Raw genomic sequence first — 24,194 nt, 5'->3', positions numbered from 1 at the left:
TCAAAATTGCTCCCGTGCGAAGCCGAGGTAGGCTGCTAGTATATGCATCACACCAGTGTCACCACAACCCCCACTGATGCTGCCCTGCAGCTGGCTGGGACCCGGCCACTGGGATGTGCTGGGAAGGGCAGGAGGATCATAGATGAGAGATTTGTATTGCAGCTACCATGTGCATTATCAGCAGCATGTCCCCGGGGCTGGGGCACCTGTGCATATATCCACAGCCTCCATGCGCACCCCTCCCCAGCTACCGAACATAGCGATGAGCAATGTCTTCTTTGCACAATGTACCCTCTATTTCCTGGGCTTCCTGTTGAGCTTCCTCGCTGTGGTGCCCCTGTCCGAGAACAGCGCTGACTTCCATGGGAGGTGCCTCCTGTTCACCGAGGGTGTGTGACTGAGCGGGAGCATCACATTGGAGAGGGAGCACTTCACAGTGGAGGAGTGATGGCTGCATGTTCAGCGTAGGGATGGGCCTCCAAATCCGATGGTTACTAACCATCAATGTTTTTATTCCGATGGTAGTGTTTTTACCATTTGATGGTGGTGGTCCAATGTTTACCACCATGAAACGGAAATCAATTTATGGTATTCCGATAGTTGTCTCAAACTCTGTGTGTAACTACTCTCTGTCTCAAACGTGATCCTGCTCAGTCCCTGACTCCCTCCCCTCTCTAGGCTGCTGCTAAGCAACACGGCACAATTGCCATCTCTGATTTGGCTTTCACTGTCTCAGAGAGCCAATCAGAGCGCAGCCCTTGGTCCTGCAGCAGCAGTCAGCAACTCACACAGCACAACAGTTTGTTTTTTTCAGTGATGTGCTTCATTCCAAGCCTCAGTTTTAGATGCTCTCTTGCTGTTTCAGCATGCTGGCCAGCTCCTATACAGCAGCTTGGTGCAAAACTTTTTCTGTGACTTGCTTTACGTCGCTGCTCGGCTCCCTTTTTCTCACAGATGAATGGTTCCATACACCTAAACCTTCCTCGACCAATGCTGTATAGAATAGTGAAAGCCACATCAAAATCCATCCAGTGGCTCAAGAGATTAGTCCAGACGAACAGGTAGACCCCTAAACCGAGGACTTTATTATATATATATATATATATATATATATAGATATATAGATATATAATATATACTACCTTTAAAAGAAAACTATAGTGGGACTAACATGACTGGTTTACATGGGGGCTGCTCTCTATAACGGCTGTGACAGGGCTTGAGAGCTGAAGTTCTGCTTTGTAATAATTCAGCAGCTACATGTACCATTGTATACCTGCCGACACATTTTCCTTGAGTATTATCTAGTCTTTCATTCCGGGCAATTAATATACATGTATTTCTCCTCTGCAGGTTACGGACACTTGTACCCCAGCACAATGGGCGGACAGGTCTTCTGTGTGTTCTACGCTTTGTTCGGGATCCCGCTCAACCTGGCGTTTCTAAACCAGATTGGTAACGGATTAAACACCCATCTGCTCGCTCTGGGGAGGTGCACGCAGGACCCTGGAGGATCTGGGGTACATCAGCTAAAAATAAGGATAGTCTCTACTTGCAAATGTGACATTGTCATACATTATACCTTGTTTTCACCAGACTTTTCTGCCTTACTTACATCTGTTACGTACATAGGGCCTGATTCAGGGATGTACCTGATGGTGTGCGTAGTGTACATCTCCGATACTTTGGGGTCTGCGCATGTGCAGAACGGGTCCTGCAATCTCGCTCTCACCTCCCTCAAGCCCAGCATCATTGATAAGCTGCGGCATTTGGGGGCGTGACTGGCGAGCGTTCTCGGAAACGGGAGGGATGAGGTCAGGGTCTGCGTCGGTGGACGTAGATTTCCTGCCAGGAACTGACCATGCATAGTAAGTCTCAGCATAGACAGCCTGCCCAAAGGAGCAACCATGGCGTCTACGGACGCTGCTCTCGGATCGCAGGCAGTGGCGTAACTACTGCCCCCACAGCCCCAGCAGTGGCTTGGAGGCGCTGGTTAGCTTTGGGGGCGATGGGGGCAGTAGTTACGGCACTCAGTAATTACGGAGGGTGCAGGGGGTTCTGTCGCACCCCCTGCACCCTCCATCTGCCCGGCATCCGCTGAGTGTGTTACCAGCAGGCACCCGGCTCCTATTCAAACCCCCGACGGCAGCTGGAAGATGGAGTTCCCCGTCTTCCGGGTCCTGCAGGGCACTATGGGGGTGACGTCATGACGTCACTCCCATAGTGCTGAGGAGCGGACGCCGGGGACGCGGCTCAGGAGTGAGCTCCGTCTTCCGGGTCCCGCAGAGCACTATGGGAGTGACATCATTGTCACTCCCATAGTGCCGAAGAGCGGATGCCAGGGTATGGACGGCAGCAGCACTGGAGCGGGGATAAAGGTAAGTGGTTTTTTTTTTGTGTGTGTGCGCGGGGGGGGGGGGCCCACTACTGGGGGCAACCGCAGGGGGCTCACTACTGGGTGCAACCACAGGGGGCTCACTACTGGGGGCAACAACATGGGGCTCACTACTGGGGGCAACTACAGGGGGCTCACTATTGGGATCGACTAGGTGCAACTACATGGGGCTCACTACTGGGCGCAACTATAGGGGGCTCACTACTGGGGACAACTACAGGGGGCTCACTACTGGGGGCAACTACTGGGGGCAACCACAGGGGGCTCACTACTGGGGCATCTACAGGGGGCTCACTACTGGGGGCAACTATAAGGGGCAACTACTGGGTGCAACTACAGGGGGCTCACTACAGGGGGCTCACTACTGAGGGCAACTACTGGGCACAACTACAGGGGGCACTACTGAAATGGGCACAACTACAGGGGGCATTACTTGAAGGGGCACAACTACAAGGGGAACTGCATATGGGCACAACTACAGGGGGCACTACTTTAATGGGCACAATTACAGGGGGCCCTGCATAATGGGCACTACTACCGGGGCATTGCATAAGGGGCACTATTACAGGGGGCATTGCATAAGGGGCACTAGTATAGGGGGCATTGCATTTTGGGGCACAACTACAGGGGGCACTGTATAAGGGGCACTAACTTGATACACACAGTTTACAGATTATAAACTATGTTCCCAATAATCTGGTTCTACACGGACATAAAAACTGTGCAACCTGTCTTGAGCTGAGGTGACAGACTGGCAGGAGCAGAGAGGAGGGTTGGTGAAGTAGATCTGTCAGGGTGGGATGTAATGGGCATTACTGTTTGGCATAATGTGTTTTTGGCATTACTGTGTGCACAATGTGCTATTAGGGGCATTACTGTGTGGCATAATGTGTAAGGGGCATTACTGTGTGGCATAATGTGTTGTATGTGGCATTACTGTGTGGCATAATGTGTTGTATGTGGCATTACAGTGTGGCATAATGTGAAATAGGGGCATTACAGCATGGCATAAATTTCTTACAAGGGCTTTACTGCATGTCATTATGTGTTATACGTGGCATTATTGTGTGGAATGTGTAAGGGGCATTGCTGTGTGGCATAATGTGTTGTAAGTGGCATTCCTTAGTGTGTCATAATGTGTAAGGCACGTTGCTGTATCATGTAACCACACACCTCAAACGTCGTCTTTGGGTATGTTTGATCTTTGGGCGGGGGGGTGCCTGAAACTTTTTTGGCATGGGGGAGCAAAATTTATAGTTACGCCACTGATCGCAGGCGCATGCTGGTGGTGTCTACTTCCTACAGGCACCTCCTGCTGCATTTACATGTGAGATGGACAACACTGCACAGCTGCTTCCTTGTGGCTCTGCGATTCCGTCTATCTGAATCAGGCCCATACTCAGTATATGTATTAAGCATACACATTGAACCCATGCATCCTTGATACACGTAGTGCAATAGAAATGATTTCAAAAAAATCTAAACGGAATTAAACAAACATCAAAGAGGCCTAAGCAGCTGCTCTCTTGGCAACAAAAATTGTGCCAGTGCCCAAATATATATATATATATATATATATATATATATATATATATATATGGGCCTTACTGTAATTGTGTGCTGGAGCTTTGTGTGTCAGTCCGACCACGACATCTATGTGCAGACCCCTAATTGCCACCAGTTTGAGGCTCTATTTATTGGAACATTCGTAAATTATTTTGGACACAATATCCCTGGAGGGACTCTTACGCCCCGGAATCTACTTTGGATTTGTCCTAAATAAGCATTGCATGTTCCTTAATAATATCGGTGTATTTTATGCTGCAACTGATATTCGTACATTTTTATCAGATCTTTTTTTTATTACTGTTTATGTGTTTGATTCAGAGATGACGCATTACTGATTGTAACGCACGCACGTATTCCATACTGCGAACGTGTGAACCCAAATGCCCTATGCCGTACGCAATTGCATACGGGATCGCTAACACTTGAGAAGGGGTTTGCGATCCCTGGGCGTATCAGGGTGGAGACTGAGAATTGACCTAAAGTGATTGCAAAAGGGGACGTTTCTTGGGCGCGTATGGGATAGTTACTGTGTTCCCAACTGCAAAACCGCAGCGTCAAAGGCCATGTTAGTTGGATTAAAGGAGAGTAGCTAGAATAGACCCTAGGCTACTGTAAATGTTGATGGTGCGACCGATGTACCGCCGATGGTGGAGTGTTTACAATCTACATCGCAAATGCACAAACCACACAGCCTGAAGTGGGCGTCTGGAAAATGGGGGTGTATCCGCACTATCTCCTCAATGGTGTTGGGGAGCAGAGGGAGGGGAAAGAAATAAGAAGGGTGGGGGAGAACAAGAATAGGGTAGATGTATCTCTAAGGCTGCCACAGACCTTTGTGATCCCTTTCTAGATCACTAGGGTAATTGAAATAGTTTGTGAATTGGGTCTTACAGGGCGCACAGATGGTGTGGTCTGTCGAATGGGTGGTGTTGTATATATACAATGAATAATTGTTACATGAATGATTAGATAATACGTGTTTAATATGTTTTTAATTAAATTTATATGAGTTAATTAATTTAAAATGCCATTGAAAAGAAAGGCCTCTGGTTGTCACAAGTCACATATGATATCAGGTTTAAAAAAGGTGATAAGCGGCCATAGAAAAAATATATATATATAAAAAAGGGGGAGGGAAATGTAATAGAAAAAAAAAATAAAATCTTCTCGTTTTTTTCATTTTTAAACCCCTTTTTTCATTTTTCTTTTACATTCATCCCCCTTTATATATATATATATATATATATATATATATATATATATATATTTTTTTTTTTTTCTTTATTTATTTTTTTTTCTATGGCCGCTTATCACCTTTTTTTAAACCTGATATCATATGTGACTTGTGACAATCAGAGGCCTTTCTTTTCAATGGCATTTTAAACTAATTAACTTCTGTGAAAACCACAAACCATTCTGACATTATCTGTTCACAAAATAACTATTTATATTTGCAAACAAAGCTCAAGTCATTTCAGTCTTTTTTCCATTGAGCATTGTATTATACTCCGTGGATTACTATTTATATTGGCACTTTGGTCTGCATCACAACGATCCACTATTGGATGTATTTATACATACGTAGCATCCAATTGTTATATTGCTGTTATTTCCACTGTACACCTTGATGATACTGGATCAGAACCTCTATATACCCCTGCCTATACCTTCTAATATCCTACCTATAAACCTCTAAGGATGACGCTAATTTGCGTACGCAGTCATACGGTAAATAAAGACTTAAGACCTGGAATCTGTGGTTCCAAAGCACAAGTATTATTCAGGTAAAAGTATAGTCAGTTACACGCTATTGATCCAGACACAATTCGGCGTAAAGGAATTATACAGACCCAAGTACAGTATACAGACGCAGCGCTTCCGGACCCAAAGATAGGCATCAGCAAGAAACCCCTCAGTCAGCATTCAGCAAGAAGACTAAGAACCCAGTGTTGGAGCACACATATTTATACCCCCCCAGAATAGACAGGACAATAGAGAAGTTTCTTGCTTATGCCATTGGTTCCCAGGGGGGAAGCATCTGTTACAGAGCGTTTAACAGGCTGGTTCAAATAGACTCATCCCAGCCTCTAACAACTGGGGGTCTCTGCCCTCCCGCCCCCATGCAACATCCTAACAGTTGTTCATAATATACATTTTGTTGCTTGAAGCCTCTGCGGTCCATAAGTTGAGAATGCATGATGCGATCTCCACACCGATAATACCGGAATTCTGTTGAAAGAGTACGCATCAATACGAAACCAAACACGGCTTTCTTAGCATGTATAAAACCTTAGTTATCAAATATCTTTATTTCACAGCATGTATACTAACTGAACAAACTTAAATCTTATACCTTAAAGCTTATTAAACCTTTTATGTGGATATGTAATGTGTGAGTATGCGGGGTTTGATATAAAGACGCTAGTTAACTTGGGGCAGATGCGTGCGCATGAAGCTAATAAAATAGTGTTTTCATACAAGGTCTTATGCATTCGTTAATATGCAACTAGTTAACAGTGCAATTGTGCGTATTAATGTGTGTATGAGGAATGGTGCACTTAAATCTCACTTACTAAGTGAACACCTAGCAGTGTTAAATGCTGAGCCTTAAGCTGGCCACACACTAGACCAACTTTTATCCAACCAGCCAACTAGTTGATTGGTTGGAATGAAAATCTGGTAACGTATGGGAGTAACTGATGATCAGCAATTTGCTCCTTAATGCCAGAAAACAGATGAAAATGGTCGTCAGACAAGTTTGTTTAATGTTTGATCTAAACAATTTGTTCAAACAACAGTTTTTAGTCCATTTTCTGGCGTTTGGGAGCAAATTGCTGATTGTCATTTGCTTTCATCCCTTACCAGATTTTCATTCTAACCAATCAACTAGTTGGCTGGTTGGATGAAAGTTGGTCTAGTGTGTGGCCAGCTTTATAGTTCCACATGCTCCTTCTCTCAGCAGCCCCCACCTTTCCCAGGTTCAAAAGAAAAACCCTTTATTCTCCCAGACTCTTGTGTGGATGCAAATTAGCCCAGCTACAAGACCCAAACCTAAGACAACACTCTTGGCTTTGAAGTTATTTCATTGCAGGAAGCCTGCTAATGTAAGGTGTGTATTTTAGCCGAGCCACCTGGAGTGAGAGCAGACGTTATTCAGGAAGCTTATCTACGCAGGCTAGTTATCACATGGCCATTTGCTCTGTTGTAGCTAAATACAATATATATCCTTTTTAGGGGAATTATAATAATATGCACTTTATCCAGAACACCCAAACTACGTAAAGTCATGAAATGGGCTTTTGGTGAATCGCCGTAACTTATGGCGATGGTCACGGATGCAATCGCATGATGCTTATAGTATTATCGCCACATGTACTAAAGTGTGAGTTTATCTAAAATGGCACTTAGGCGGCCAGTCGCAAGATGGTGTCGCTGCGATTCAATTTTAAACTGATCTTGTCTCAGACAATAATCCAGTTTCGACAGTCCACCCTTTGATAGCGAACAACATGCTATCACAATCTGCTATTAGAATTTAATTTAGGCTTACAGTTACATATTATTTAGTGTTATTATGGGATTGCACAAGGTGGTTCTTAATCCATCAATAATGTGTCTCTGAGTGAGGACATAAAACTACTATTATACGCACACCGCAGATCTTGGAAGATCATGTGAAAGGTGTGGGAATGCACCAGTCTTATAAAAGCAGTCTTGAAGGGGAATTGAGACTTTACATTATCTGAGGTGTTTTAAAAATAACATTTCAATAATACATTTTTATGCATGGCTAAATATAATACATTAAATGATGGTATTTCCTAGCTCAAGGTTGTAATGCAGTTCTGTATTTACCTCGGTATTCATACTGGCCACCATCATAATTTAGTTCTTTTGTTTTACTCTATTTTTACATTTTCCACACTTCAACACAATAGGAACACACCGGACACATATGCCAATTATTATGATGACAATCAGTATAAGGATTAAGAATTTGCCTATGCTGGCAATCACTTCCTGGACCCATTCCCCTAGACCTGAGAACCATTTCACTGGGTTCAGCCATGAAACCCATCCTTCATTCTTTTCCCCTACTTCAGCCACTGAAGCATTATGGTTCTTATGAAACTCCTATTTTAGCTGCAGAATTTCATCCATCCTCCGGTCTATCACCTCCTTAGGGTCGCTGGTATCATTGGTGACATAGGTGCAACATTTTACTCCAAATTGGGTGACTAACATTACGCAATACCCTCCAGTAACAGCAGTTAAATAATTTAACACTAGCCTGTGTTGCACCAGTTCTTTCTTGTACGCTTGCAATTCTTTCCCTGTATACCTGAATGTGTCATCATACATCTCGGTGGTATTATCTATCAATTTAGCAAGTTCCTGAATATATCTAAAATTTAGTGTTCCCCGAGCAATCCTGGTGGGATCCAGTGCCACTAAAACTTGAAAGCCAGTTGTCTCACTAATTAAGTGAGTGGCTTTATGCACATCACCAGGTATCATGTTTCTTTTGCCTCTGTGTTTATATTGCATGTGAAGATATGGTGATGGTGTGTTTTTATGTATACCCAGCATTTCAACATGTGTGAGGGTCATAACTTCTGGGACTACTCTTCCCAGGTAACACAAACCTTCGGAACTCGGGGTGAGCCATTTATACGCTTTTCTTCCACATACAAAATATACATTTTCAGGGAGAACATACGGGATGGTATGCATCATTATCATTAAGCACATTTCTCTTGCAAACAATCCTATTTCTGGGTTTTCCATCTGGTTCATGCAAGTCTCTGGCTGTATTATTTTAGCACAATAACCATCTGGCACCTTACCAATAATCTCCTTGGTGGAACTCAGTGTATACCGATACCTAAAATGTTTCCCACTAGATTTAATTGAGCGTAACAGATCATGGTTTATGGACTCATTATCAGCTCTTTGTGAGAAGGTCATCATCTGATTATTCCCCGTCACTTCCCAACTCCCGAGTTTATTGGGGTTGGTTATGTTTAAACACAAAAGTGACCTATCTACTTGGAATTGATAGAGTTTGAAATGAGGTGGTTTGGATGAGAGGTATTTTCCATCCAAGGTTTTCCCTTTTTGTAATTCTAAAATTTCCGTGGTATTCAGCGGAAATGGCACCAACCCTACGTTATGCTGTCCCTGTGGCACGTGTGAACACACCCAGCAATCAGTTTGATTTAACACTTTGCCTACCATGCTATGATAATCCTCTAAAGGATACACACCCCAGTACGGGTTATATATAGGTTGGCACCGTTGGATACAGTTCTCATCAACTAGGGACCCACAAAGCTCACAAATACAGGAATCTTCAGACGATAAACCTCCACACCTTCCCCGAGTATCCGGAATGACAGCTCTCTTAACAATAACAGTACTAAGATTGGTCAGACACTCCCCTGATTGGCATTGCATTCCTCCTGACTCCACTCCATCAGCACTGCCATCAGCTCCCATTTCCTCAATCGGTCCCCCATCACAGACACTGGATATCCCCGAACCGACCAGGATAGTGAACACTCTAAAAGAGAATATGAAAATGAACACACCAGGCCCGCCCATTGTCACAACAAGATCTGAAAATTTCTCTCAGTTCAGGTATCTCACTACAACCTGCTCAATCCTCCCGGAACAAGCTCGCGAGCGACAGGTCCACTTTATCAGCCTTGTCTCCGACTTGTTTCTCCACCGGTTGATTGACCTTTTTGCAGTGAGTGGAGTGGACCCAGGTATCTCTCTCGGCCACCTTCAAAGATGTAGTACTTGTCAGCAGCACCTGGTACGGACCTTCCCACCGATCAGTCAAACAACCTGAACGCAAGAAATTTCTGATCATAACATATTCTCCTGGTTCAACATCATGACAGTTAGTTTCAGGCATATCATTAGACAACAATTTCAGTTTCTGCTGCTGTTGCTTTAACTGCTTACTCATTGATATAAGATACTTTACAGTTACCTCGTTGTTACCCTTCAAGTCTTCCTGTGGACTTATAATCAAATGAGGTTGTCTACCGAACAGTATTTCAAATGGGGACAGATTTAGAGGGGGTCTAGGAGTGGCCCTTATGCTATGTAGGACCAAAGGTAACGCTTCTGGCCATCCCAGTCCAGTTTCTGCCATAATTTTACTTAACTTATTTTTAATAGTCCCATTGATCCTCTCTACCTTGGCACTGGCTTGCGGTCGGTAGGGGGTATGAAGTCGGCTATTAATACCCATCAGCTTACACATATTTTGAAAAACATCACCTGTGAAATGAGTACCCCTGTCACTCTTGAATATTCTAGGGATACCATACCTGCATACAAATTCCTGAACTATTTTCTTGGCAGTAAACGCAGCAGTATTAGTGGCCGCTGGGTAGGCCTCAACCCAGTTAGAAAATACATCGGTGCACACTAATACATACTTAAGGTTCCTGCAGGGTGGTAATTGGATGAAATCAATTTGTATCACCTGGAAAGGTCCATCAGTCGGTGGAATGTGGGACGGTTCGGTAGGGATCGCTTTCCCTATGTTCTTCCTCAAGCAGGTCAGACAGGACATTGCTATCTTTTCTGCTTGTGAAGAAAAACCTGGTGCGCACCAGTATGCCCTCACCAACTTGCACATACCTTGTTTTCCCAGATGAGTCAGACCATGTGCTGCCTCAGCCAGGCTGGGGTAATATGCCTTGGGGGCTACTGGTTTACCTTGTCCATCCCTCCAGAGCCCGGAGGACTCTTGCACACATCCCTTGGACTTCCAAATGGATTTTTCCTGAATTGAACACAAATTTTGCATCTCAATTAATTTCAGCATATCAATTGTTTTGAAAGACATAATTTTTTCAGTTGGAGAAAACATTTCCAACCCTGCTGCCAATTTTGCAGCTTCATCGGCCCTGTTGTTGCCTAGTGACACCGGGTGATCCTCACATGTATGGGCTTTACATTTAATTACTGCCACTGTTTTGGGCAGTTGGATTGCTTCTAAAAGATGTTTTATGTGTCGGGAGTGTGCAACTGGTGTGCCTACTGCTGTCATAAAATTTCTCAGACGCCATAGAGCCCCAAAATCGTGCACCACCCTGAACGCATACCTCGAGTCAGTGTAAATGTTAGCAGATTTGCCTGCTGCCAGTTCACACGCTCTAGTTAGTGCTACTAACTAGAGCGTGTGCTACACCTGGGCTGAGTGAGGAGGACCAAGAGGTTTAGCTTCTATGATGTCTGTGTCATTTACAACAGCATAACCTGTACATAATTCACCTGTGTCTGTTTGTCTATGACAACTCCCATCCGTATAAAAAGTCACATCCACATTCTCTAAAGGTGTGTCGTGTATGTCAGGTCTAGCAGTAAAGGTCTGATTCAGATGTGTCATACAATCGTGCGTATCGTTATGACCGCTGAACTCACCTCCCACCAGCAACTCGTCTCCTTCCACCCTTTGTACATCATGTTGTACATATGGTAAATACGTTGTTGGATTCAGCGTGTTGCAACGTTTAACAGTGATGTTTGCGGGTGCGATTAGAGCTAGTTCCCATTTGGTAAACCTAGCTGAAGAGACGTGTCTGGTTTGAGCTGAGTTCAACAGAGCAGATACAGCATGGGGAGTGTAGACAATCATATCATGGCCCAGTACTACGTCCTCACTTTTACTCACCAATAGAGCGGTAGCTGCTACACTTCTCAAACAAGTGGGGAGTGATCTTGCTACCGTATCCAATTGGGCACTGTAGTATGCTACGGGCCTACTGGCATCACCATGTTTTTGTGTAAGGACACCTGCAGCACAACCATCGGCTTCCGTACAATACAAATCAAAAGGTTTTTCATAATCAGGTATTCCCAATGCAGGAGCTTTTGTCAGGCTATCCTTAAGATTAAGAAAAGCCTGCTCTGAAGAAAAGAATGTCTTGTATGCAGGGCCGTTTCTAGGGGCAGGTGACCCGTGCAATCGCACGGGGCGCGCCGCCTCCGACCTCTGCAGCTGAAACAGAATATTAACTGCCGGGCGCCCGCTGAGATTCAGTTACCTGTGGGCGCCCGGCAGAGCAGAGCAGAGCAGCCGGAGAGACGGAGGCTCCGGCTTCCGGCTCCCCCAGTGTGCATTATGGGAGGACGTCATAACGTCTTTCCCATAGTGCAGAGGAGCAGCCGAGCGGAGCGGTCGCCGGAGCGGGGCTGAAGGTAAGTGTTACTGTTTTTTTTTATGTGCAGGCAGCCTGGGGACATTACTCTGGGGGCACTTCTGCGGGGGGAGACACCACTACTGGGGGCACCCGGGCACTACTACTGGGGACATTACTCGGGGGGCACTTCTACTGGGGGCATTGCTTAGGAGGTACCACTACTGGGGGCATTACTCAGGGCCCAGGGGCACTACTACTGGGGGCACTACTACTTGGGGCTTTACTACTTTGGGCACTAGTACAAAGGGAGCATTACTATTGGGGGGACTAATACAGGGGCATTAATACTGGGGACACTATTACAGGGGGCATTACTATTTTGGGCAATACAACTGGGGACACTACTACTGGGGCACTACAGCAGGGACCATTACTATTGGGGGCATTACTGATGGGGGCATGACTACAGGGGGCACTACTAATGGTGGCATGGCATAGGGGGCACCACTCCTGGGGGCACTACTACTGGGTGCACTGTATAAAGGGCATCACTACTGTGGGCTCTGCATAAGTTGCACTACCACTGTGGGCACTGCATAAGGGGCATAAATACAGGGGACACTGTATATGGGGACAACTACGGGGGGCACTGCATAATGGGCACTTTTGCCTGAGAGCCAGTGGGGGGGAAGCCTAAGACCTGTCGGGATGGAATGGCAAGGGAGGGGGCTGGAATGAAGTGTGTATTATGTGAATCTTGTTTTTTCAATGTGTTTTATGTGGTTCTGGATTTAATAATGTATTTGAAGTGGATGTGGTTTTAAAACGTAGTTTATGTGCCTCTGGCTTTTCCAATATATTTTATGTGGCAGTGGTTTGTTGCAGTGTATTTTATGTGGCAGTGGTTTGTTGCAGTGTATTTTATGTGGCAGTGGTTTGTTGCAGTGTATTTTATGTGGATCTGGCTTTTATTTTCAATGTGCTGGGTTCGCTCCCAACGCGACTAAAAACGAGTGTGATGCAAGGTCATACTTCTGCAAATGTCACACCAAAGGCATGCACACAGAAATGCGGCGTGGGCTTGTGACAGCTAGGCCACACCCCATTTTTTGAGCGCGCGCATGCTGCCTGTCTTTTGTTTGACTACATATATTTTTCAGCGCTTTGCCCCTGACAGGTTAGCCAACCCAGTACTCAGTAGTCACAGTGGCTGTCATTCTGTGGTCTTTCAAGATCACACTCCCTTACGATGAGGCCACGCCCATTCCACAATATTACTGCTTCGGGGGGGGGGCGCATTTTGACTGCTCGCACTGGGAGCCTCAAACCCTAGAAACTGCCCTGCTTGTATGCAACGGCCCAATAGTAACCTCTGTAGACTTTGTTAAAGGATAATGTTCCACTTTACCTGTTACACCCATTGTTGGTACTGTCTTGTTGGTCACCTGTAAATTAACGGGAGATTTCATCACTGACCTGGTCGCCCCTGTGTCTACAAGAAAAGGATATTCAGTACCAGCTACATAAACCATCATGACCGGTTCTTCCCTAGTACTTCCCGTTAACCTGACTATCTGTAGACTACAGATATGACCTGACCCCTCGCGTTGGCTACCATTCTCCAATAAAGCATTTACAGCCACAATTGGAGCTGGTGCCTGTTGAACATTTGCTGGTCTCTGTGCATATCCCTAATGGGGATATCCAGGTCTTCCCTGATTTGGGGTTCCTAAGCGTTTTACTGTACAATTTCTACTTAAGTATCCTGTTTGTTTACAATTAAAACATGTCCGTGGATCAGGTGAAAACGTGTTGTTGTGAGGTTTGAGCAGAGGGTAAAGGTGGTGGATATGGGTAAGGATAGGGAGGGTAAGGGTATTGTGGGGGATTTGAGTATGGGACCTGTGGTTGTATTAGGAATGGAGCTGTATTTGTTGTTGTGTGGGGTTAGTGAGGGCAGGTGTAAGTGTGTGTGCAGGTGCGAGTGTGTCTGTTGGCTGTGATGTTACAGTCATTCCCTCCAGAGCTTGGATACTGACAGCCATTAGTTTTTCGCTCTGGATCTCCCTCTTTTTTTAGATGTTTTTATCATGTTCTATGGCAGACTCTATGAGGTTATCTATTGTGAGTCCCCGCCAGCCAGGCTGTGAGGTCTGAACCTGAGTCTTTAAGTTCTCCTTCAGACCGTCCATGAGTACCGTGACTATCATTCCCCTGTGGTGAGTGCTATCTTTAATATCTTCTATCCCAGTGTACTGGGTGATAGCCTGCAGAGCCCGGTCGCAATAGTCTTCTGCAGTTTCACTCTCCTTTTGCTTGATTGTGAAAATTTTGTTCCAGTTAACTACTACTGGAAAATATATACCCAATTGAGTTACAATGCGGGAAATGTTACCTTGGTTTACTTGGTCTGTTAAGGGAACGTCACCATCCAATACACAATCCGTGATAAATTTTGTCACGTCGGTATTGCGTGGCAGACAGGCCCTTAATACCACACGCCAATCTTTATTAGTTGGCTCATGTGAACTACCCAAATTTCTCAAAAATCTTTGACATTTGGCTAGTTCCTTTTTGGGATCGGAGAAATCATTTATGATGGAATTTAGTTCTGCTCTTGTCCAAGGACAATGCATTACCACTTCCCTCGTGGGCACTACACCGTTCGCATCTGCATTTCCATTCGGAACAGTTATCGCCCGAATGGGATGCAGACCGGTAGCGTTGCTACCTCTGACCTGGTTACCTGGCTGGGGGTTTAATCTGCTGCTGCTACATATGGTATGAACAACTTCCTCTACGGGTGCAGGGGGTGTTAACACTTCCCTTGCTGTTACCGATGGAGATGGCGGCACCACTCGTGATTGTGGTGATGCAGCATCTATCATTTGCACAGCATGTGAAATGGCAGACATTACAATAGGCTCATCATCCACATCAAAAACATTTTCTTTATGGTTACTTAAGAGGGGGTACAAATTGCTTGTTACATTTTTATGGGTATTTTTGGTAACTGTACTTGCACCTCCATCCACATAAGGTGGTAGAGGCGAGCGTGAACTGCTGGCAATAGTCTCCACAACGCTACCTTGCTGCACGTGCGCACCAATTTGCGGCTCGCCCGTATTGCAATTCAGCGTTGCGGATGCATTCTCTGGCAATGTGCTCACAACGATAGTTTGCGTCGCTTGCACATTTTTAAGCCACGCATCCCCTTCATGCTGCCACAATTTTAAACATTCACAATATTTAACCTTTTTCTCTCGGGAGCGCATCAGACTGATGTGATCCCGGACATTATCTAATACATCCTTATCAAAACAACCAATTCTGGGAAACGGTCTAACACTCTTCATCGTCATTTTAAACCATACATCACAATACCATATTGCATAAGTACCGTACTTAGTAGGCATAATACGACGGGCCGATCCGATTGGCGCCTCCATTAGCAGCACATCATTGTCTAACATCTCTACTGTTTGCATGGCTCCCATTCTGAGACAAAATCCTACGCTTTTCAATAAAGATTTTAACTGGTGAAAGACAATCAAGATACTTTCACTTACCTGTGGACGATTTAAGTCGGCGGCGCCCACACACCTGGATAAGATTTGAAAAAGGCAACTTCCACACCCGGATAAGATTTAGTAAGGCAACTTCCACACCTATGGAAGTTTATATGTCGGCCACTTCCACGCACCTCTTTACAACAAAGACAACATGTACACCTGCTACTGTGTATAGAATGGTAAAGCTACTTACCAAGCGGCTAGACTAACCCTTGCACCTAGCCCTTAAGGATCATACGATACCTTAACCTTGTCCAACAAATACTCACTGTTACACACTTTTTCCTGTGCAGAAAAATAAACGTTAACCCAGATATTGATAACAATTGAAAAATGTAAACCTCAACGGCTTTGTTTAAACACCGTGGCAGCACAACCGGAAGTACGTATACGCTATTGTGCGACCAGTCACATACAAAATAATGCGACTACCACAACAACTGTATGACAACTTTTAGCTGCGTACGCAAGAGTGCATCTTTACTGTGCGCAAAACTGCGACTCAGCCGCGTACTCAATACTGCGGCACCCTTTTAAACGTTAGGTTCTATCAACAAAGGAAAACAAACTTTTTCCTCTCTTGTCCCTGGATTCTAGTCAGCTTCCTTTGCTCACACGAAAACGGATAGTGATTTTTCAGCACAAAGCGGTTGCAGGAAAACCCTGCATGTGGCCTCTCCACCCTTTGCTGAGATATCGATAGTCGTACGTGCAGTGTGAGTAGGTAAGTGACTTCACTCGATGAGCCCCCAACTGACGATACTGGATCAGAACCTCTATATACCCCTGCCTATACCTTCTAATATCCTACCTATAAACCTCTAAGGATGACGCTAATTTGCATACGCAGTCATACAGTAAATAAAGACTTAAGACCTGGAATCTGTGGTTCCAAAGCACAAGTATTATTCAGGTAAAAGTATAGTCAGTTACACGCTATTGATCCAGACACAATTCGGCGCAAAGGAATTATACAGACCCAAGTACAGTATACATACGCAGCGCATTCTGGTCCAGATGTTAGGCATCAGCAAGAAACCCCTCAGTCAGCATTCAGCAAGAAGACTAAGAACCCAGTGTTGGAGCACACATATTTATACCCCCCCAGAATAGACAGGACAATAGAGAAGTTTCTTGCTTATGCCATTGGTTCCCAGGGGGGAAGCATCTGTTACAGAGCATTTAACAGGCTGGTTCAAATAGACTCATCCCAGCCTCTAACAACTGGGGGTCTCTGCCCTCCCGCCCCCATGCAACATCCTAACAGTTGTTCATAATATACATTTTGTTGCTTGAAGTCTCTGCGGTCCATAAGTTGAGAATGCATGATGCGATCTCCACACCGATAATACCGGAATTCTGTTGAAGAGTACGCATCAATATGAAAGCAAACACGGCTTTCTTAGCATGTATAAAACCTTAGTTATCAAATATCTTTATTTGACAGCATGTATACTAACTGAACAAACTTAAATCTTATACCTTAAAGCTTATTAAACATTTTATGTGGATATGTAATGTGTGAGTATGCAGGGTTTGATATAAAGACGCTAAAGACGCTAGTTAACTTGGGGCAGATGCGTGCACATGAAGCTAATAAAACAGTGTTTTCATACAAGGTCTTATGCATTTGCTAATATGCGACTAGTTAACAGTGCAATTGTGCGTATTAATGTGTGTATGAGGAATGGTGCACTTAAATCTCACTTACTAAGTGAACACCTAGCAGTGTTGAATGCTGAGTCCTATAGTTCCACATGCCCCTATTCTCAGCAGCCCCCACCTTTCCCAGGCTCAAAAGAAAAACCCTTTATTCTCCCAGACTCTTGTGTGGATGCAAATTAGCCCAGCTACAAGACCCAAACCTAAGACAACACTCTTGGCTTTGAAGTTATTTCATTGCAGGAAGCCTGCTAATGTAAGGTCTGTATTCTAGCCGGGCCACCTGGAGTGAGAGCAGACGTTATCCAGGAAGCTTATCTACACAGGCTAGTTATCACGTGGCCATTTGCTCTGTTCTAGCTAAATGCAATATATACCCTTTTTAGGGGAATTATAATAATATGCACTTTATCCAGAACACCCAAACTACGTAAAGTCATGAAATGGGCTTTTGGTGAATCGCCGTAACTTATGGCGATGGTCACGGATGCAATCGCATGATGCTAATAGTATTATCGCCACATGTACTAAAGTGTGAGTTTATCTAAAATGGCACTTAGGCGGCCATTCGCAAAATGGCATCTTGCGGCCAGTCGCAAGATGATGTTGCTGCGATTCAATTTTAAACTGATCTTGTCTCAGCCAATAATCCAGTTTCGACAACCTAATCATGTTTTTATGTTAATTTGAGTATAAATGTGATCCTTTCACTCTACTTTATTTTATTAAAAACATATTAAACACGTATTATCTAATCATTCATGTAACAATTATTCATTTTATATATACAACACCACCCATTCGGCAGACCACACCATCTGTGCGCCCTATAAGACCCAATTCACAAACTAATTGAAGTGGGCGTCTAACCGGTCACACACTCCATCGCTCTGTCCAACACAATGGGAAGGCTGGGATTAGCAATTGCATATTCCCGCAACCGCTTCAGCGAGAGCGCATTAGCGACCATCTCGGAATCAGGCCCTATATTGTATTGTTGTTTTTTTTGTTGTATTTTTTAATAATTTTAATATCAGACCCAAGGGAGTGACTCATTTATTGCGGAAACTAGCGCTTCATTGCTCTTTGTTTCTCTTTCCCTACAATATACATGTCCCATTATTCCTGCTTATTCCCAGCCCAGTCATGTTCCACTACTGCATCTTTGCTTTGTCCAATGTGTGGCTGCTTTCCATTTCTTCAGGATATACTGGTTCAATCTGTACTGACCAATCAAAGCTTCATGGTGGCATTTTCTGAAAGCGCCGCTGTCTCTGGTGGATGATGTTCTAGCAACAGTATTTTGCCCAAAAACTTGTAACTAAAACAGAAATTGTGTGCGGACCCCCGTGTTTTAGTTTTGCAAAAACCACCCTCAAAGGTTTTGGTTTTTTGGAGGTTTTTAAAAAAAATTCTAAAAACAGCTAAAATCATGTAACTTGGATCTGGTTTTGTTCCTATAGAATTACTAACAGCAATAACATTCACCTAAAATCATGATGGAGGGACTTAAATGCAGTCCAAAACACGCAAGGTCCTGTTTTTTAAATCCGAATTGCGAGAAGACCCGAGTCGCAACTCGGTTCTATTCAAATCCCCAAAGTGATTCCGAACCGGGACTTGGTTCAACTCGGAACCCCAAAAGTTTGGGTTCGGTTTTCTAAACAACCAATCCGCTCATCTCTAACAGAAATCCAAACACCTTGATGACCATACCAAGAGCACCAATATAAGCAGATAATAAAGCACACAGATAAATTATCTCTTTATTCATTCATTAATACTCTAATTGTGCAAAATGGATAAACACAGATATTAAGGAATATAAATCAGATAATTGCCTTTATTACAACACACAGCCCCATAGATAAATTTGGGGAAGGGGCAATGCAGTCTGCCCTCCCTCAGGTGTGGAGGGCTGTATATATGCCATGCAGCCCTGTTCCGGCAGCAGTGCGCCTGCTCTGTCCCCGATAGTGGGTGTTGGCAATAGTTGCAGTAGCTCCGGGCCCCACATCAATGGTCCCTGTACTTTGTGCACCTCCTGCAGTGGCGATAGTTCTGCCTCAGCTGCCAAGTAGAAGCCACTCACCTTACGCCATGGCCACCTTCACTACTAGTGCTCAGTGACATGTGGTTATTATATTACTGGGTATTTATCACAATGGTTCTCCTCTTCTTTCTCCTCTAGGTGATGACGGTGATGATGATGGGCCTATTTCTCACCACCGGTTCCATGCTCTTCCTCGTCTTCCCCCCGATGATCTTCAGTTACGTAGAAGGCTGGAGCTATGGAGAGGGCTTTTACTTTGCATTTGTCACACTCAGCACCATTGGATTTGGCGATTATGTGCTAGGTAACCATAAACATATAATAACGCTCAGTCATAGCTAAAGGTTTTATTTTGTATTCACCAAGGATTGCCCATCAGGAGCCCAATGTTACCCCCACACAGTCTTCGCTAGTGGGAGCCCAGATAAAACAAACATACTGTCGGTTCACAATGTCTCCGAATGGCGGTTTTACATGTTCCTTTCTGTGTCTCATGAATGTGCTGATCGTACTGCGCTGTGGAGTGAGTTGGCGCTATATAGACTATGTAATGATAATAATATCAATAAAGTAATGATAAATGTAACACTGTAATCTAGCATAGGTGCCAACAGCCCTCGTCTACAAAGCTTGCTGCCTACTGCCCTCGAAATATACCACCCTGTCTAGGAAATGTAAATATCTGAACAAAAGTGTCACCGTCAAATGAAAGTCCAACTTCTTACCACTTTAGTTTCACCAAGGGGCACAATTGTTTATTTCTGGGCACCGTAGCAAGACTGTGAGGGACCCCTGTGTGCCTAAATAGTCATACCCACTATAATGTACATTCCATCCCAACAGTGCCCTGCTGGGCACTTCATATCATCATTTATTGAAACAATAATCATTATGTACTCTAGTCTGCGGGACATTTAACCTCTGGGAGAGGGGCTAGGCCCCATTGCAGTTGCACTTACTGTTCAGTTAAAGTTACACCCTTGGTAGGACCCTTTCAATAAAACACTTCACTTTCTCTTCTAAAATACTGCTCAGCATAAACTAATTTATGGCTTCAATTAGTGATGTGAGTGAGGGGACATCGAGATTGTCTCTATGATATATGTAATGTTTGTGTATAGAAAGATTTTTGAGGTGTGCCTGGAATCCTTATCCACAATTGCAATATGGGGGGGGGGGCAAAAAAACAATGCAAAAGCATTGGAAGATATCCGATAGGTCAAAGCTGGTGCAAAATCGATGCGACACTTATCGTGCCCCCCTTCCTAGATTTGCCCCTGGCTGAGTGGCAGACGGTGCAGCAAATACTAATTTTCTTTTAACGGAGGCGTCGCCACGCCTACTTATATTAGGCCATGCCCCCTGAAAATACCGGGTCCTGACACAGCTCTCTACAGCCCTGGCTGTACTCGAACACTCCACCATTGGCGCACCATTGTGATGACCACCATCATGACAGCCTATGGCGTGGTGCAGTGTCTCCTTCTGAACTTTCTCTAATAATTGCCTCTGTAGCTGCGGCTCTACATTTGAGAACGCAGCCGTGTTCACTGTCACGGCCTTTTTTTGCGAATCCCAGACACCACCCAAGAGCGCCCATGACTGTCTGCCGCCAGCTCTATTACAAGAGACTCCATAGCTAACAGCAGTCTCTGCGTACACTCAGTGGTACACATACATCGTAGAAGGTTCTCAAACTTTTTGCACATGCGCAGTAGTAAAAAATCACTCAACTGAGTCCACCTCTGAATCAGGGGCACCAGGGCAGAATTAGGCCTTCGGAGGACCCAGGGCACTTAAGACAGGGGTGCCCTCTCCCTCTTGTCAGCGATGCCCCCCTGGCTGTGTCAGTTGTGTGAGTGCCACCTCCTCCCGCACCTCCATGAGGCAACAACAGCAGCACAGGTCCTACCTGCACTCCTGCCGGAGGGGCAGACTCCAGAGCCTCCATTTGGGCAGTGCGGGGACTAATTCTGCTCATCTCCAGCCTCCGTCACCAGCAGTAGCTCTCCCAGCAGCAGCACAACAACAGTTGGGAGAGCTGGGTTGAAGCGAGGGCCTCCCCACTTGGTTCAAGCCCATTGGCTTTAGTCTTTTCTTACCTCTGCAATGCGGAACCTCCTAAAGAAATGGATCCTCCCTGGAAAGATGATTGCTTCAGATGGTATGCACCATTTATGTAGGCAGTCGCATCGGCCAGAAGATGCCTGTTTGAGCAGGAATATAACCAATGTCATCATCATACAACACAGGTATTTTTTTTTTAATTGGTGTCTTAATGAAGCTTATTGTGCCACAGCCCCTTCTTCAGCTGTCATCCCACCATGTCTCTCCAGCAGCCTCAGTTCCACATGTCTCTCCATTGCCTCAGATCCCTATCCCCCGTCTCTCCATAGCCACAGATCAACCTATGTCTCTGCATAGCCTCAGACACCCTCCCCACGTGTCTAACTAGCAGCCACAGCCCCTCCACTTGTCTCTGCAAAAGTCATAGCCCCCTAGTCTCTACAGCAGCCTTAGCCCCCCTTAGTCTTTGCAGCAAAAGACACAGCTCCCCCCCTCCCAATTTCCCAGCAGCAGCATACACCTACCCCCACCCCAGTCTCTCTGCAGGAGCAGCCACAGCCTCCTTGTGTTTCTCCATAACCCCACACTTACCTAAGCTGTATCTTCTGCTTACTCCTCCTTACAGTGGCAGCAGGCTCCTTGCTTGACTAATCTTCACCCAAGCAGTGCGCGGATGTCATGACTCCTCCCTTAATCTGTCTCTGAGAGACACTGTGTGCCTCTTCCCAGTAAGAAATGCCACTAATAATGAGTCTTCACAAGCTCATTATTTTAATAATCTTACTCTACAGATTAAATGTAGTTTCTGCACTGCTGCAAAATCAAGGTGCACCCATTCTGTCCTTTGCTAGGAATATTTTCACTACCCAGCTTCCAACCACACTGCCTGTGCAATCTTCAGTCATTTTGCTAATTCTGATGACGTGCTTTGTAAATGAATGCACCTCAGCAGTAATGTTGTCACTTCTGCGGAGAAACGCGTGTCCAGCCACTCTGCCAGCAACGTCATAAAAAAAGAAAATACACAGAAGTGACACATGTATGAAACATGACCTTGAAGTCCTATCACTCTCACTATTAAATTAATCCACACAAGAGGCTAAAGTGAGCGGTATTTTAGGAGAAAATGTTTTACTTAATGAAATGCGTTGTTGAATGTTGGATTTGATTTTTGATTCCATGTAAGCACAGGGCTCCTCAAAAGATTCTTCCACCTCTGTGAACACTGAAGCACAATTCTAGGTTGCAGATATGTGTCCTGGGAGAAGAGAGATTGCATGCGTTAGAGCAATCATCCAGGGGCACTGGAATACAACCAAAGGCATACACACGTGTAAATCACATGCTGTACGGGAAGTTGGGAGTGTGTTGCATCATTCCCAGATTGCATTTGCTTGTTTTTTCATTTCCATTGACTCTAATATGATAGATGGTAAACTGCATGCAGCACAAGAACGTATCTACCAGGGTGCAGTAGGTATTACCGCCGGATGGCAGCCCAGCAAGGGTGAAAATCCTGATCGTCCCTAAGGTAAGTATGCCTAACCTAATTCTACCCCCTAACCCTCCCTTAGGGGTGCCTAACCCTAACCTCTACCCCCCAAGTGCCTAAACCTAACCCCCCTTCCCCGCTGCCTAAACCTAAGTCCTCCGGGGGGGGGTGCCTAACCCTAACTCCCCCTTCCCCTACCCTAAACCTAACCATCCCGGGGGGTGCCTAACCCTAAGTCCCCCCGGGAGCCCTAACCCTCCCCCCCGAGGCTGCCAGGGCTTACCTTCGTTCGGTATGCCGGGCGTCGGTCTTCCGGCATCTGGTTAATGACAGGCATCGAGGTTTAGACGCCTGTCATTAGTACCACGCCGGGATTAGAAAGTCTGGAAGCCGGCGGCCGGCATTTAGACCGTCGGCTTCCAAACTACATCCCATCTACCAACATTTATAGAGGTCAAATCTGATCCGTCCAAACTCCATCCCAATCTGTGCAAACATGTTTTCTATCCAATCACATACTCTTTTTGGGAAAGCCCCACCACCTTGATGCAATATCCGCCCCGTTGGAAGTTAAAGATTTGGGACAATTGCATGAACAACAAATGAAAAAAAGTGAAGAGAATCAAACTGAATTTGTGTCTTCTGCCATGTTTTTAAGTCACTCTGTTGATTCTGAAGAAAAGGTCCCATGTCCCGTGTCCCATGTCTGTATCCGTCTCATAGATGTTCTTTATAACTATCTTCTATGTTCTCATTTTCCAGGGACGGATCCTAACAGACATTACATCTCCATCTACAGGGGCTTGGCGGCGCTGTGGATTATTTTCGGTCTGGCCTGGCTTGCTCTAGTGTTTAACCTGGTTGCGGAGTTGGTGGAGAAATTGGTCCATTTGCGGATTCACAAAACGTGCAACGTTAAGGAGGAGACCGCTGTGCGAAAGACTGAGGATCATCCTATCCAGAGGAGGGTCCAGACCTAGGTCCCAAAAAAATATATTCTTCCCTATACAGGATATTTTGCACGTGTGAACTCACCGTACGCAGACACACGGAGACAATGCTGTGAATATTTTTTTCACACCTGGATATCTCGTTGTTTTATGGAATTATAACAGATTGGTTGAAATAGGGGAAGTATTAGCTATTTCTATGGCCTACATTTACAGTATATAGCGAGTCACACTGTGGATTAACATGTCCGCTTGGATTTTGCACTGGG

The 24,194-nt window shown here is 45.0% G+C and overlaps 1 protein-coding gene across 1 annotated transcript in view; it reads left to right on the top strand.

Moving 5' to 3' along the window:
- The window catches only part of KCNK16 (potassium two pore domain channel subfamily K member 16), a 48,971-nt gene extending 25,016 nt beyond the window's left edge, over positions 1-23,955 (top strand). The window contains exons 3-5 of the mRNA XM_088445338.1: positions 1,354-1,520; positions 19,555-19,720; positions 23,738-23,955. Of these exons, the coding sequence (XP_088301464.1) occupies positions 1,354-1,520; positions 19,555-19,720; positions 23,738-23,955 (551 nt within the window). The remainder of the gene's footprint in view (positions 1-1,353; positions 1,521-19,554; positions 19,721-23,737) is intronic.
- Positions 23,956-24,194: the final 239 nt, after the last annotated feature.

Source organism: Taudactylus pleione, unplaced genomic scaffold (genome assembly GCF_031769625.1).
Source record: "Taudactylus pleione unplaced genomic scaffold, aTauple2 ptg000378l, whole genome shotgun sequence".
Lineage (NCBI taxonomy): Eukaryota > Metazoa > Chordata > Amphibia > Anura > Myobatrachidae > Taudactylus > Taudactylus pleione.
The sequence above is the reverse complement of the archived record's forward strand: the minus strand, read 5'-3'. Positions and strand labels throughout refer to the sequence as shown.